Source organism: Balearica regulorum, chromosome 21 (genome assembly GCF_011004875.1).
Source record: "Balearica regulorum gibbericeps isolate bBalReg1 chromosome 21, bBalReg1.pri, whole genome shotgun sequence".
Lineage (NCBI taxonomy): Eukaryota > Metazoa > Chordata > Aves > Gruiformes > Gruidae > Balearica > Balearica regulorum.
In genome coordinates this window covers 7,679,228-7,695,274 of record NC_046204.1, presented here as the reverse complement: position 1 = coordinate 7,695,274, position 16,047 = coordinate 7,679,228, and the positions used below count along the sequence as shown (strand labels likewise).

The window sequence follows — 16,047 nt, the reverse complement described above, 5'->3', positions numbered from 1 at the left end:
GCACAAAAACAGCAACACACACCCCATGTCTACAGAAATCAGGCACGCGCGCACCGAAATACCACGTGCACGCACCAAACCGTGCCCGCGTGTGCAAAAATGCACGGGCAAGCGCAAACCCCCCTGCGCTTGCCCGCGCAAAAAATCCACGTGCAAGCACAAAAAAAAAAAAAAGGCGCGTGCGTTAAAAGCCGCAGAAGCGTACGTGCTGCCCTGTTTGCACCCTGCCTGCAAAATAATAAAGGGAAATAGTGGGAAGGGGGGAATATTTTGGGATGGAGGATGCTGCCGGCAGCAGGATGGTGCCCTCTAAAGGCTGTGGGTTTGCTTTTGGGGCTGCTGGGCGTGCAGCACGGGGAGGAAAAAGCCCCCCGTGCCCTTCCCTTGGGCTTAACTGAATTAAATAACGGAAAAAAATTAAACAACAGGGGTGGATAAAGCGAGCGGAGCGAGGGGCGTACACAATGACGTCGTTTATTTAAACATTTACTCCAAGAAATATAAAAAAAACCCCAAAAACCAAAAACCAAAACCCCAAACCGTGGAGAAGACAATTACAGCACTAACCCAGGACCCTCTCGGCTAAAGGACGAGTTGTTCCCAGACGCTCGGGGTTCAGGATTATTTTCTTCCTCCAGTCTCCTCCTTCGCTCGCCTGCGGCCGGGACGGGGCGGCCGAGGCGGGGAGAAATTTAATCAGGCTAAAAATATTTTGCTGGCGGCCGGATGAACCAAAAATGATGCTTTTTTTTTTTTTTTTTGGGGGGGGGTAAAAGAGATTTTTTTTTTTTTTTGGTGATTTCTTCACCCCCCCATTTTATTGGGGATGCGGCATCCGCTCGTGCCACAACCCTCAAAAAAACGAATATTGCTAAAAAAGCGGAATATTTGAGTTTTCCGCCCAGCTGCTCTCCCTGTCCTGGATATTTTCTAACACACCCCAAAAAAAAATCCCCCAAAATAACCCCCAACCCCAAAGCAAATTAAAAAACCCCCAAAACCAAACAAAAAAAACCCCTCTTTTTTTTTTTTTTTTAAAAACTGCAAAACTCCCCGAACGGGGGCGAACGCTGCCCCCGAGCACCCAGCGCGACCCGTCGAGGAGAGCGGAAAGGACTTTATAATTTAAAAAAAAAAAAAAAATTAAAAAAAAAATTAAAAATAAACCCTAAAATTAAAAAATAAAATAAAATAAAAAAAAAAATCACCCTTGGGTTGCGTGGAGGCAGAGCTGGGCTCTGCTCAAAAAGGCACCTCGTTTCTCCAGCACAGTGCACAACGTCGTAGGAGGGATTTTGGGTTGATACCAGGCGGAAATAATTAATAATAATTAAAACGAATTCAGAATAATTCCAAGGAAAAAAAAAAAAACCAAACCCCAAAACCACAAACCCGAAACAACAAACCACCTTAACGATGCTTTAGGGCTTCCCCCTCTTCATACCTGAGATCTCCCTGGGGTGGGCGAGGGCTGCGATAGCGGGGAGGGGGGGGGGAACCCCCAAAAATGATGCTGGGGATGGGTTTGGCCCTTGGGGGATGTGGGGTGATGGTTTTATCCCGAATCCCTCCGGGAAAAGGGATGTTTGGGACACACACACACAAATTATAGCACCCAAAGCGGGAGGTATTTGGGAAAAACACTAAAAAATTGGAATATTGGGGGGGGAAAAAAAAAAAAAAAAAAAAAAAAAAAAAAGAGGCATTTTGCAGCTGCTCTTCAGGTCCCCGATTTTATCCCGAGCCCGCGGAGATTTGTAGCTGGGAAAAGGGGAAACAATATAAAACCGATGTGGGGAAAAATAAAATAAAAATAATTATTTAAAAAAAAAATAGCCCCCCAAAAAAATAAGCCTGGATGTGCCAAAAGATCCTGCTACGGTCGGGAACTCAAAAAGCCGTGGGGGGGGTGTGGGGGAATAACCCCCCCCCCAGGGCTTTGGAAATGGGAGAACAGGTAGTTAAATCCGCGGCTGGCTGGGAAAAGCGGGGTTTGGGGGGGACCCCGGGTCCCGGCGGGGAGGGGGGAGCCCCTCAGATGGTGCGGGGGTTGTATTCGGGCAGCTTGCGGAGCTTCTCTTTTTCGGCGTCGGTCTCGTCGCGGGCGATCACGAGCGAATGGGCGTAGCCCATGGCCACCTGGGGGTAAGGGCAGAGTGGGGAAACTGAGGCACGGGGCCACACGCTTCGTCCCCCCCGCTGCTCCCCCCTCCCCTTTAATCCAGGATCACGTTTGAGCACCCCATGGGTGCTGTGAGTTGTGTACAGCCTCAGCCACCGTATTTATTTAAGGAGGGAACCAACACGCCCTCCCTCCAGCACCCCATGGGTGTGATGAGTTGTGTACAGCCTCAGCCACCGTATTTATTTAAAGGGAGAGGGAGCCAACACGCCCTCCCTCCAGCACCCCATGGGTGTGATGAGTTGTGTACAGCCTCAGCCACCGTATTTATTTAAGGAGGGAACCAACACGCCTTCCCTCCAGCAAACCATGGGTGCTATGAGTTGTGTACAGCCTCAGCCACCATATTTATTTAAAGGGAGGGGGAACCAACACACCCTCCCTCCAGCACCCCATGGGTGTGATGAGTTGTGTACAGCCTCAGCACTGTATTTAATCCAAGGGGAGGGCTCCACCCGCCCTCCCACCATCCTCTGCCGGGGTCCCCCACTCACCTGCTCCGTGTAGATCCCATCCAGGGTCTTCACCTCTTGGGCGGCCGTCGAGGATTTGGGCTTGTGGTCCCCGTAACCCTGCCAAGTGCATCCCACGGAAGGGGGAAAAAATCAACACGAGGAAGGGGGGGGGATGGGAAGCAGCCGGTCCCTCCCGCTGGGGGGGGTGGTTTTGGGGTGTCGAGGGGTCCCCGGTAAATCCTTCTTACCAGCTCCCCGAAGGTGGGCGAGGGTCCCCAGCTGATGGTGCTCTCATCTGCCGCCACGATGATGCTGCTCTTCCTGCAGCGGGGTGCAAGGCAGGGTGACCCCGTGCCCCCCCCCAACCGCCCCACACGCAGCTGCACCCCAAAAAGCTGGGATATTGGGGGGAGGGATTTGGGGGGGGGACGGACACTTACCCACAGGCCAGGCTGCGGATTTTCCAGCCGCAGAGGTCCTGCACGGCTTTGGGGTACATGGTGGACTCCCGGGAAGTGTTAGTGGCACCCCAAAAAAACAAGCCGCCTGCAAACCCCGACGTCACCAGTCAAGCTACGGCACCCCCCGAGCATCCCCAAAACACCCCAAATCCTTAAACCACCCAAATCCCGACCTGTCTCGCTGACGGCGAAGGAGCACGTGTAACCGGCGTAGATCTGCGCCGCCCCGCGGCCCGGGAAGTCGAAGAGCTTCACCAGCCGAGGCACCATCTCGTCCTTCTGCTCGGCGTGGCCCAGCCGCCCGTAACCCCCAAATCCCCAGGAAAAAACGCGCTTCTGCGAGTCCAGGACCAGCTGGGGGTGGAGAAATATCCCCCCCGCCCCGTCTCCATGAGCAGCTGAGACCCGACCAGCTCATCGCTGGGAAAGCCGCAGCAGCCCCAGTGAATGCCATCGACTGCGGGGCGCATTGCAAATATTAAAAACACACCCCGCACATCTCAACCCTTAAACGCACCCTGCAAAACTTTACCCTAAAATCCACCCTGCAAAACTTTATCCTTAAATGCACATTATATTTATCCTTAAACGCTCCCTGCGAATGTTTAGCCCTAAACGCACGCTGCAAACCTCGATCCTTAAATACACGCTGCGAATCTTCAAATGCACGCTGCAAGTATTTATCCTTAAACACACACTGCAAATATTCATCCTGATATGCGCGCTGCGAATTGCAAATATTAAATGCACCCTGCAAATCTTTATCCTAAATGCACCCTGCAAATCTTTATCTTTAAATGCACCCTGCAAGTATTTATCTTTAAATGCACCCTGCAAATCTTTACCTTTAAATGCTCCCTGCAAATCTTTATCCTAAATGCACTCTGCAAGTATTTACCTTTAAATGGACCCTGCAAATCTTTATCCTAAATGGACCCTGCAAATCTTTACCTTTAAATGCACCCTGCAAATCTTTAAATGCACGTTGCAAATCTTTATCCTAAATGCACTCTGCAAGTATTTATCTTTAAATGCACCCTGCAAATCTTTACCTTTAAATGCTCCCTGCAAATCTTTATCCTAAATGCACGCTGCAAATCTTTATCTTTAAATGCACCCTGCAAGTAGTTACCTTTAAATGCTCCCTGCAAGTATTTACCTTTAAATGCACCCTGCAAGTATTTATCTTTAAATGCACCCTGCAAGTATTTACCTTTAAATGCTCCCTGCAAACCTCAACCCTTAAATGCTCCCTGCAAATCTTTATCCTCGTACGCACGCCGCAAATCTCCATCCTTAAATGCAATTTTTTTTTATCCTTACCCGCACCCTGCAAACGTTCACCCCTAAACGCGTGCTGCCGATCTTTACCGATCGACGCGCGCTGCGGGGAACTCCAGGCTCCCGCGTACCGTGTGGTTGGCCCCGCACGCCACGTCCCGCACCACCACGTTGGGGACGGGCAGGATCTGCCCATCTTTGGTCTTCTCGATGAAGATGGCCACGCGACGCGGCACCAGCTCGCAGTCGTACTCTATCCGCTGCGCCCGGGCGATGAATTTCCCATCCGAATTATGCCCTGTGGACGAGCACCGGGATAAAAAGGGGGGTACACACCCCCCCTCCCCAAAGCACCCCGTTATTTCCAAACCAGAACCCCCCTTCTCCTTTTGCAAACTCCCCTTTTTCTGTGCAGCTCCCACCCCGCTGGTTTGCCCGGAGGTAAAGGGGAGGGATGCTCTGATTGCCCAGGTGGGGAAACTGAGGCAGGGAACTCCCCCCCCCCCCAAAAAAAAAAACCTGTACCAGCTCAGAATTTTAGTAAATCACCCCAAAATTGCACCGTACCCAGCTGCCCGTACTCGGGGCACCCGAAGGAGTAGAGGTTTCCTTTGCAATCCATGATCATGCTGAATTCGGCCCCGCAGGCCAGTTTGGTGATGGGCTGCCCGTTGTACATGATCTGTGGGAGAAGCGGGGAAAAAAAAAAAAAAAAAAGTAAAAAACCCAACCAAACAACCCCCAAAAAATCGAGAAAAAAGGGAAAAAGCTGAATTTCCCAGGGGAAATCCTAAAATCCTCAAATCTGGGGTTTTATTTTAAATTATTCTTGCATTTATTTGCACCGAAGCTGCAAACGAAGCGGCATCCCTGCGATCCTCTTGGATCCGAGAGGGGTTTGGACTCTAGTAGAGATTTTTTTTTCAATTTTTTTAATGAGAAACCCCCAAATCTGCCGGTTTTTCACCCCAAAAAACCGAGGGGAAGCGCGGAAAGGAGCGGCGATACCTGCGTAGGGCTGGGCACGGCGTCCGTCTGATTCCCCAGCCCCAGCTGCCCCATTTTATTCTCCCCAAAAGCGAACACCGAACCGCTCTCTGCCAAAAAAAAAAAAAAAAAAAAAAAAAAAAAAGAGTGGTGTTTTGGGGCAAAAGGAGCTGATTTCAGCCAATTTGCCCAAAATGCAGATTTTTTTCCCCGCTACCTGTAAGCGCCAGCGTGTGGTTACGGCCGCAGGCTGCCAACACGATGGCTTCGCCCCCCAGCACCTCGATGAGCTTCGGGGCTTCCACCCTCTTCGTGTCCCCGTGGCCCAGCTGCCCCTTTTCATTGCGACCTAACCAAAAATCGCTCTTTTTTGCAGCAAAACGAGAGGACGAAGCCTTCCGGCATCACACCATGATGCAGCCAAGGGGGGTGATTTTTTTTTTTTTTTTTTTTGGTTTTTTGGGGTGCTGTCCCCTCTCCCAAGCTCACCCCAGCTCCAGAGTTTGCCCTCGGCGGTGATGAGCAGGCTGTGAGCAGCGCAGGGTCCCGACACCACGCTCCGCACCTGAATACCTGAGAGACACCCGTACCTGTGCGGCCCCCACAAATTCTGGCCCAGATTCCGATATGCAACTGTATTTAAAAAAAAAAAAATTCATAAAAAAAAATTTAATTAAATAGAAACGCATTAAAAACAAGGAGGAAAAAAAAATTAATTTAATAGAAATGCATAAAAAGCAAGCGGTGCGTTTGTTTTTGCTTTGCGGGAGATCCAGAGGATGATACGCAAGCGTTAAGTGCTGCCAAAATTAACGAGTTAAAATACGTAATTAAATATAAAGGCATTTAAAAAAAAAAAAAAAAAAGAAAAAATCAGCGGAAAAGCTAATGAAATATAAATACGTAAAAAAAATAAGCAGCGCGTTTATTTTGCTTTGTAGGAGATCCGGCGCACCCCAAGTTCCGCCAGGCAACTGCAAAAAAAACCCCACCACCACCTTCCAAAAAGATTAGTTCATTAAAAAATTAATGAAATATAAATGCATTACAAATAAGCAGATAAAAATATTAATTAAATAGAAAGGCATACAAAATAAGCAACGTGTTTTATTTTGCTTTGCGGGAGACCTGGCGTACCCCAGATTACGACATGCAACCGGTTTAAAAAAAAAAAAAAAAATTAAAAAAAAATCCCAAAATATTAATTAAAAAAAATAAAAAAATAAACATAAATGCATCAAAATAAGCTGGAAAAAAATGGCATTAAAACCGAAAGGCGAGGAAAAGCGGGGGGCTGGGCTTTGCGGGAGCCCCCACCTTGCTGCTTAGGCACTTCTTTGCGGCCGATCAGGTCCCAGTTGGTGGCTCCGAAGATGAGGAGCTGCCCCCGGCACTTGGAGCCCTCGAGTTTCTGCGGGGAGCCGGGAAACGTCAGCGGCACGGGGGGACACGGGGGGACACGGGGGGACACGGGGGGACACGGGGGGACACGGGGGACATCGGGGACACGGGGGGATGCGGGGCACACTGGGATCATGGGAGGTAGAGGGGATATGGGGGGACATCGGGGATGTGGGGGGACATGGGTGACATCAGGGATGTGGGGGGGACACAGGGGACATCAGGGATGTAGGGGACACTGGGGACACTGGGGATGTGGGAGGGACATTGGGGACATCAGGGATGTGGGGGACATTGGGGATATGGGGGGACATGGGGGACATCAGGGACATCGGGGATATGGGGGGACATCAGGGGACATCGGGGATGTGGGGAGGACACAGGCGATGTTGGGGATGTGGAGACACTGGGGACATGGGGGATGTAGGGGACATCAGGGACATTGGGGACACAAGGGATGTGGGAGACTTGGGGACACCAGGGACGGGGTGGGATGTGGGGGGACATCAGGGATGTGGGGACACTGGGGACATGGGGGATGTAGGGGACATTGGGGACGTGGGGGGACATTGGGGACACAGGGGATGTGGGAGACATGGGGACACCAGGGACGGGGTGGGACGTGGGGGGACATCAGGGATGTGGGGGACACGGGGGACGCGGGGGGCGTGGTGGACATTGGGGATGTGGGGAACATGGGGGACACGGGGGACACTGGGGACATGGGAGACATTGGGGACATGGGGGGACATCGGGGATGTGGGGATATTGGGGACACAGGGGATGGGGGACACTGAGGACATCAGGGACGTGGGAGACATTGGGGACATGGGGGGACATCAGGGGTCACAGGGGGACATCGGGGACATGGGGGGACATCAGGGGTCACGGGGGGACATTGGGGACATCAGGGGACATCAGGGGACACTGGGGGGACATTTGGCAGTGTCGCCCCATTAACACACCCGATGCCGGCAGCACCGTGCCCCCCCCCCCCCGGCACCGTGCCCCCCAAAAAGGGACGGGAAGCCAAGCGCTCCCCGGTTTTTAGCAACCCCTTGCAAAGCAAAACAGGGTTGGAAAATTGGGGGGGGCTTTGCTTCCGGCCCCCCCCAAAAGGCGACCGAGCGTGCAAGAAGTCGGGGGGGGGGGGGGTGAGAACGGGGGGGGCAGGAGGGATGCGGGGTGCTGCTGGATTCTTTCCGCCCCAAAAAAAGGGGGAAAATGGGAGCGATGCAAAGGGGGCGCAGGGTGGGACGGGGGGGGCTCCCCGCCTGCGCACCCCAATATTGAATCTGGGTATTTCTCGCCTCCCCACGGGGTTAAAAATCTCCCCCTCCCCCCCAAAAAAAAAGCCCCAAATGGGTCAATTCTGAAAAAACAACCCAAAAAGTGTTTACGATTTCCCCTTGGCAAGATTTGGGACAAAAGGGGGGGCTTATGGCTGGAAAAGGGGGGGCTGCTTCCCCCCACCCCCAGTTTGGGGGAATATTTTATGGGGACGGAGCTGGGGGAGTGATTTAGGGGGTGCAAATGGGGTGACACTTTTGGGGGGCAGTAAGTGGGGGCACCGTAACGGGGTGCAATAAAGGGGGTGCGACTTTGGGGGGGGGGCATTTCAGGGGCGCAGTTTGGGGGTACATCGGGGGGGCTGGGGATGTGCAATGAAGGGGTGCGCCGCTGGGGTGTAATAACGGGGTGCAAGGAAGAGGAGAGTAGGGGTACATTACGGGGGTGAACTGGGGGTGCATTAAGGGGTGCAATGATGGGGCATATTGGGGGTGTTGGGGGGCATTAATGGGGTGCATTAAGGGGTGCAATAAGGGGGTGCATTAAAGGGGTGCAATGAGGGGTGCATTAAAGGGGTGTAATTGGGGGGTGCATTAAAGGGGTGCAATGAGAGGGGACATTAAGGGGTGCAGTGGGGGGTGATGGGGGTCACTAAGGGGTGCAATGAGGGGGTGCTTTAAGGGGTGCAACGGGGGGTGCATTAGGGAGTGTAATGGGGGGTGTGGTGTGGGGGTTCAGTGAGGGATGCAATTGGGGGTGCACCGGGGGTACAGTGTGGGGGTGCGATAAGGGGTGTGTTAGTGGGGGCAATGGGGGTGCATTAGGGGTGCAAGGTGGGGGTGCAGTGGGGGGGTACATCTGGGGGTGCAAGGGGGGGTGCGTTAGCAGAGTGCAGTAAGGGGGTGCAATGGGAGGGTAGAAGAGGGGGTGCAATCGGGGATGCGACTGGGGGTGCAAAGGGGAGGTACATTAGGGGGTGCGATGGGGGTACAAGGGGGGATGCAACAGGGGGGATGCAATGGGGGGGTGCAATAGGGGGGTGCAATAGGGGGGTGCAATGGGGGGCCGCCCTCCCGCCACCCCGCTCACGATGCGCTCCTTGCTGTGCTCGGGCTCGCAGATCACGACGCTCTGTCCCCTTGCCGCGCCTCCTCCTCCTCCTCCTCCTCCTCCTCCTCCTCCACCACCACCGGTTCCACCGACTCCCCCACTCCCGGTTCCTCCGGCTCTGCCCGGTCTCCTCCCTCCGGGGCTGCCGTCCCGCGGCCGCCGTTCTCGGGGCGCTTCTTCCTCGCTGCTTCCTCCGCTGCTCCCTCCACCGCGATCGGGCCGCGGCCTTCGCCTCCCCCCGGCCGCCGCCGTCGTCGCCGCCGCCGGGCCGGGCCTCCTCCTCCTCCTCCTCCTCCCCGCCGCCGCCGCCGCCGCCGCCGCCGCCCCGTTGCCCGGGCCCGTGTCCCAGGGCGGCCCCGCCGCTTTCCTCCGGGGCATGGCGCCTGGGCACACGGACACGCCGCCGTCACCCGCCCGGCGCCGCCCGGCCCCCCCGTACACCCCCACACCCCCCCACACCCCCCCCCTCAGCCAGGGCAGGGGGGGACACAAAGGGGGGGTGGGGGACACCCCCCCCACACACCCCCCCTCAGCCGGGGAGGGGGGACACCCCCACACCCCCCACACACCCCCCCCCTCAGCCGGGGAGGGGGGACACAAAGGGGGGGTGGGGGACACCCCCCCACACACACCCCCCCCCCTCAGCCGGGGAGGGGGGACACAAAGGGGGGGTGCGGGTGGGGGGGGGCACGGACACAAAGGGCCGGGGAAAGGGAGGGAGGGGGGAGCGCGGGGTGACCCCCCCCCCCCTCAACTGCACTTGGGGAAAGTTTGGGGGGGAAGGGGGGTGTAAAAGGGGGGTGCAAGGGGGGGGTGGGAAAGGGGGGTGCAAAGGGGGGTGTAAAAGGGGGGGTTGGGGTGCAAGGGGGGGTTTGTAAAGGGGAGTTGGGGGGTGCAAAGGGACGGGTTGTAAAGGGGGGGGTTGCAACGGGGGGAGGTTGCAAAGGGGGGTGTAAGGGGGGGGTTGGGGTGCAAAGGAGGGGTTTGTGAAGGGGGGGTTGCAAATGGGGGGGGTTGCAAAAGTGGGGTTGGGGGTGCAAAGGGGGGGGTGAAAAAGTGGGTTTGGGGGTGCAAAGGGGGGTTTGTAAAGGGGGGTGTAAAAGGGGTTGCAAAGGGGGGGTTGGAAAGGGGGGGGTTGCACGAGGGAGGCTGCAAAAGGGCTTTTTTGGGGGGGTACGGGGGGGTGCGAAGAGACTGTTTGCAAAGGGGGGGTCACAAGGGGGGGTTACAAAGGGGGGTCACAAAGGAGGGGGGCTGCAAAAGGCCGATTCGCAAAGGGGGGTGCCGGAAGGGGAATTCACAAACCGGGGGGGTCGCACGAAGAGAAACCGGCCCGGAGACAAAAACCCGCCCCCCCCCCCAGGGCAGTGGGGGGCACTGTGCAGGGGGGGGCAGGGGACCCCCCCTCCCTTCTCCCCCCCAAACCCCCCCGCACCCCCACACCTGCTCTGGGGGGGCCCCGCTCGTTCTCCTCCTGCCTCCGGCCTTTTTTATTTGCTTGTTTGGGTGGGGGGGACACACACACACACACGGGACTTTTTTTTTTTTTGGTTTTCCCCTTGGAGGGGGATGATATTTTCGGGGGGGGGGGGGTACCAAAAAAATCCCAGCCCCTTGCACAGCTGGGGCCGCCCCCCCCCGACTCCATCCCCCTCTCTCCGTCTGCCCCCCCCCCTTTTATTTTTTTTTAAAAAATCTCCCTTTATTATTGCTGCTGAACAATGGGATCTCTGTCTGGCCCCATTACACCACGTGGATCCGCCTGCCCTTTTTTTTTTTTCTTTTTTTTTTTTTTTTTAAGCCCCCCCCCCCCCCATCCTCTTTCCCCCTCCTCCTCCCCCCCCCCCCAATTCCCTCTGTTCCCCCCCACCCCCCCAAATTGCAAACCTGGTTTTAGGGCGAAGGGTGCAGCATAAAGAAAGCAACAACTCGGGGCCTTTGCAATATTTTTGGTGGTGTTTCCTGTTGCAGAAAAAAGGAGGTAAATTTTTTTTTTTTTTTTTTTTTCCCTTTCCTCCCTTAGCGCCCACCCACCAGATGCACTTAAAATGTAAATATGAGCCTCCAGAACAAATGCTACGATACAAAACAGAAACACATGTATGGGCAGGAAAGGGGAAAGAAAAAAAAAATTTTTTTTCAAAAAAAAAAAAAATCATCCTGTTTTAGAGAGGAAGAGGCTGCAAAGTCCAGCTCGGTACACACAGCTCCATCTTTAGGACAGGAAGACTCGAGGAGGGTGAGAGCAAAGGAAGAAGGCGAAGGGATTCCCCTCCTGCAGCAGCAATGATGCGTGCGCTCCCCTTGCTAAGGGATTTAATTTTTTTTTAAATTCTTTTTTTTTTTTATTTTTGCAAAGGAAAATGCACGCTTGCTTGTAAAGAATAGTTAGGATTTTTTTTTTTTTTTTTTGCGAGAGCGAAACGCGCTCGCTCCCTGCATTGCAAAGGGGTTTTTTTTTCTTTCCCCAAGGAAAAAAAAAAAAAAAAAAAGGCACATTCTGCCTTTATCGCAAAGGGTGGGGTGGGGTTTTTCCCCCGAGGACTAAATGGATGGATTCTCTTTATTGCAAAGAGTTTTTGCGGGGGGAAAGGTGCATTCCTTCTCCTTTGAGCAAAACAAGATTTTTGCAGCGGCGAAGACACAAAGCAAGTTTTATCACAGGAGGAAGACGCGCTCCGTCCCCCCAAACCCAAGATTTTTTAAAATTTATTTTTTTTTTTTTTTTTGCGGGAGAGAAAATGTGCTCACTCTCCTTCTTGCAGATTTATTTTTTTTACCAGGAGAAGATTCCCTTTATTGCAAAGAGAAATTTTACGGGAGGGGAAGACGCGTGCATTTGCCCCGTGCCGCCGTCCCGTGCAGGCGCGCCGGGCTGTGATGCGTCCGCGATACGCCGTGCGTTTACGCCGTGTGATGCGTTAGCAATCCGTGATGCAATCGCAATCCGTGATGCAATCGCAATCCGTGATGCAATCGCAATCTGGGGACCCGCGCCCGCGGGATGCTGATGGGCACCATTTGCCAACACCCTCCCCCCCCCCCCAAAAACGCAAAACCGCTGGCAAAACCCCGGTGTTATTTAAGAAAAATAAAAGAAGAAAAAAACAAAAAACCCCTTGGTGCTTGAAAGGGGATAAAAAAAATTAATATATTACTTACCGAATCATCCGCGAAGCATCTCGGCGCCGCGACCTCTTATCCCGCCGATGCTCCGGCAGGATTTGGGAGATCAAAGGTCGGATGAGGAAAAATACCCTGGGAAGGAGGGAAAGAGACACCGCGGCCTCAAACCGTCAGCACCCCAAAAAAAAAAAAAAAAAAAAAAAAAAAAAAAAAAAAAAGGCGCCGGTGTGCAACGTTGGGCTTTTCAAAGGGCTTTTGCTGAGGAGGAATAATTTGGCGGCGATGATTCCCCTCGCTGCCGGGATGGGTTTCAGCGTGCAGATTTCCCTCCCGTGTACCCGCTAGCGACGGCAGCGCGTTTGCCTTCGAATAGGGGCTGTTTTTGGGGGGGGGGGGGGAAGAGTTCTGCAGCTTTTTGCCCTAATTCTGGTAAAAAATGAAAAATGAAAGCGGCGTTTCCAGGAGCGGGGAGGGACTCGGTTTATTTAGGGGTTTTCCATGATATCAGTAGTAATATGATGTCATTAAAATGCTGCTGGCACTGGAACCCAGCCGGTTGTTCCTAAAAATGTAATTTTTTCCCCCAAAACGCTGACTGGGTTATACGGGGTGGATGGGAAGATTTTTTTTTTGGAGGTGATTTTTTTTTTTGGCAGGTTGCGTCAGGCCGTGGGTTAAACTGGTTTTTCCTGGGATAAGGAAAAACTGGTCTTACCTGTTAATTCCCAAGGGCGGCTGGGATGGGGAGCGACTCACCTTGGATAACCTTGGCCTGGCTCTGCCTTCCCCAATCCTGGATCCGGCGGGGGGGGGTGGGTTTTGCATCCCCAGCCGATGGTATTTGGGGCGTCCCTAGGGATGGCGAGATTCGGGGTGCACCCGTAGCGATTGGAAAAAGGGCGTTTGCGGCGAGACCCTCTGCAAAAAAATCACGGCGGCCCCGGGGAGAGGGTGGCTTTGGGTGCGGCGTGGGAACGGGTGCAGGGGGATCTGCGCGCTCTGCCTGCGGCGAGGGAGCAAAAAAATTCCGGCTGGTGCATCCGGCAGGAGATTTGCTGCAATAAACACAAGTCTCTTTTTCGTGCTTTTTTTTGGAGCTGGGTTGCACCGCCGGAGGATTTAAGCGAGTCGCTGAAGCGCCGGGAGGTGGTTTGTCCTCCGGGTGATGCGTACGTTGAATTTTCCCGAGCGTTTAGTGCAAGCGAGAGGGGAATTCAGGGTCTGGCTCGCCTCCGAGCCGCGGGACGTCGCTGGCGGATGGACCCTCGGGAGGGTTTTGCTGCCAAGAACCCCCTTTTGCTGGGAATTGCGTGGCCGGGAGATGCGGAGGAAGCAAGAGATGAGCTAAAAAAAAAAAATAAATGAATGCACGCCTTGCAAGCTTGCCCGCTCACCGCGTGCAGCTTTGTGCACCTCTGGGTGGTTTTTGGTTGGGAGACCGGTGAGCAAAACCAGCCCAGCTGCTCTCTCACATCCAAGAGGTCCGGCATCTTCGGCCGGGGTTTTTAGCGATGCCGCGATGCCACGGACATCAGCTTTTGGTGCTTCCCTGCAATGTCTTTCCCAAAAAAAACCCCCAAAAACCCTCTGGAGAAGTTGGGAGACCTCTTGGAGAGGGTGTCCCAAAGTCTTCCCCGGGAGGGTGCCAGCAGAGGGCATCCCCGGGCCGGCTCCATCACCCCGCGTACGTAGATCTCTATAAATATATACGTATAGCTATTCACACGGACTGGTTCGATTTAAATAAACATCATTCCTCCGCGCACGTCGCTTCTACCCCGTATCGTACACCAGCACGCGGCGACTTCCACCGATATTTAAACGCCAAATATTTAAAGTTCCTTGAAAAAGTCTCTGCTCACGCGCACGAAAACAGGTTTATTGAGTTACATTATATATTGTAAAGCTTTATGGGGAGGGCATAAACCTGCACAGGGAGGGGTTCTTCATTTTTTGGAGGGGCAGGGTTCGCGCTTGGGGTTTGCATTTTCAACCTGGCGTGGGTGGTTCTTGCAGGGGGTGGTGCAGGATGAGGCCAGCTGGGCTGGGAGAGGAGGAGGCGGGTGCTTATTTAGGGGCTGAGCACCGGTGGGAGGCTGTTTGCTTCCTGGGATAACCCCGGGGGTCCTTTCCTGGAGGGAAAAGGATCCTTGAATTCTTCATGCAAGAAAAAAAAAAAAAAAAAAATTAAAAAAAAAAAATCCCGCTGGCAGGCGGGATTAAATCGGTGGGTGACCCCCGTTCCTGCACCGAGCACCCCCAGGGGTTTTTTTTGTGAGTGACTCAAACCACATTGCTGGAGTTGACAGATTTTTGTGGGGTTTTCTGGCTAAACGGAGGTTGCCCTGCGCTCGAACGGGAGGTGCGTGAAACTGTTTCCGAGCAAAGAGCTGGAAAAACCCCCATCCTTAATCCCAGCCGGTGTTTGGGGTGCTGCTGCACCGGGCAGGGGGGGTTTGGGGGGGCTCTCGGCTGGTTGCTGCAGCCAGGAGCCCCCTTGGCTTGCAAAGGAGATGACCTGCAGGGCGATATTTAATTTTGAATCGATTTTTCTTTTTTTGTTTTTTTTTCTTTTTTTCATTCATTTCTTTCTGGGGGGGTGGCGCAGCACCCAGCACCCCAGGGTAGCCCGGCCCTGCTGACGCCGGCGCCCAGCCCCGGCTGAGTCAGTGCCGCCGGTGCCGACACGCCGGCCTCGAGCGAGCAAATCCCTCGTTGCTCCTATTTTTCCTGAGCACAGGGTGAGTTGGTTTTTTTTTTGGGGGGTGGGGGAACGACACCCATAGGGTGCTTAATACTCCGGGGTGCGTCGGTGCACCCTTGCAACGGGGTTTGCAAAACGCCGCTGGGTGCGTTGGGCGCCCGGCGAGGGGTCGCGTGCGTGCGATTCGGGGTGTGCGCCAGCTCAACCCCCTTGGCCAACGCAACCGTGCCGGCAAGCCGAGCCATGGCCCACCGGCGCTGCCTCGCCGGGATACTCCCTATACATCCATGCCGACGTATGGCGGCATGGTATAGAGCCGGCTGTGGGTGCGGCGGGACCTCTCCGCTGGGTGCTGCGTGCGCCCCACGGATGCGTTTCTGCAAAGGCATGTGGGTGCCGGGGGTGCCATGGGTGCCGTGGGTGCCATGGGTGCCGGGGGTGCCATGGGTGCTCTTTGCTCCCTTCTCGCTCGGTAGGGCCTTTGCAGAGCTGGTTTTGGGGGACAATAGCCCCTTCCGGAGGGTTTTAAGTCCTTGCCGCCAGGTTTCTGGGGTGGGGACCGGAGGGTCGGTTCCCGGTTGAAATGCAATCTCATTTTGGAAACGGACTGGAAAAATAACTTGAATTTCTGGGATTGTCCCTGGGATGGTTTTGCTGCTACCCGACCCCCCCCAAAAAATGGGCTGCGGAGGGTCCCCTCCCTCCAAATATGGGGACAGCGAGGAGAAAGTCCTCTCCACCGCGACGCTTGGGTCTCGGTCCCTCTTGCAGCGAGGTTTTCGCGGCAGGGCTCAGCACCTCCGCGGGCACCGGTGCCATTACCCGGAGCAAAACCTGGTGGGGTTTTTTTTTTCCGGCTGCCTGCGAGTCATCCGAAGGGCACTGGGACATATATAGATATATTTTTTTATTATTTATTTATTTTTTTTTTTTTTTGCTGAGCTTGTTGAGCTGGTTTGGAGCTGTTATAAACCTGGCAGTTATTTAGTTTGTTTACAAGGGGTGTTTTCCAGCAGGGCTGGGCGGCAGCAGCCGGGGTGTGCCGGCAGG

The 16,047-nt window shown here is 54.3% G+C and overlaps 1 protein-coding gene across 2 annotated transcripts; it reads right to left on the bottom strand.

Annotated features, from left to right (window-relative positions):
• Nucleotides 1-1,019: 1,019 nt before the first annotated feature.
• Nucleotides 1,020-12,347, bottom strand: RCC2 (regulator of chromosome condensation 2). 2 transcript variants are annotated; one of them, XM_075773634.1, is made up of 14 exons: nt 12,330-12,347; nt 11,055-11,129; nt 9,147-9,550; nt 6,684-6,777; nt 5,856-5,999; nt 5,584-5,715; nt 5,388-5,476; nt 4,947-5,061; nt 4,511-4,677; nt 3,272-3,452; nt 3,078-3,183; nt 2,886-2,958; nt 2,677-2,754; nt 1,020-2,139 (listed from the first exon to the last, which is right to left on the bottom strand). In XM_075773634.1, the coding sequence occupies exons 3-14, from the start codon at nt 9,543-9,545 to the stop codon at nt 2,035-2,037; spliced, it is 1,683 nt and encodes a 560-aa protein (XP_075629749.1). In that variant the 5' UTR covers nt 9,546-9,550; nt 11,055-11,129; nt 12,330-12,347; the 3' UTR covers nt 1,020-2,034. The 2 variants fall into 2 exon arrangements, with proteins under 2 accessions (XP_075629749.1, XP_075629750.1); XM_075773635.1 differs by lacking the exon at nt 12,330-12,347 and adding an exon at nt 10,611-10,665 and having other exon boundaries at nt 11,055-11,287.
• Nucleotides 12,348-16,047: the final 3,700 nt, after the last annotated feature.

What these genes read in the sequence shown, in the direction of transcription:
- RCC2 (XM_075773634.1), bottom strand. Translation starts at nt 9,545, where the DNA reads ATGCCCCGGAGGAAAGCGGCGGGGCCGCCCTGGGACACGGGCCCGGGC. An exon ending in CCCCGAGTACGGGCAGCTGG is followed by an intron (nt 4,678 to 4,946) that starts GTACGGTGCAAT and finishes GCTCGTCCACAG; the next exon opens with GGCATAATTCGGATGGGAAA. An exon ending in CTTCGCCGTCAGCGAGACAG is followed by an intron (nt 3,184 to 3,271) that starts GTCGGGATTTGG and finishes CGGGGTTTGCAG; the next exon opens with GCGGCTTGTTTTTTTGGGGT.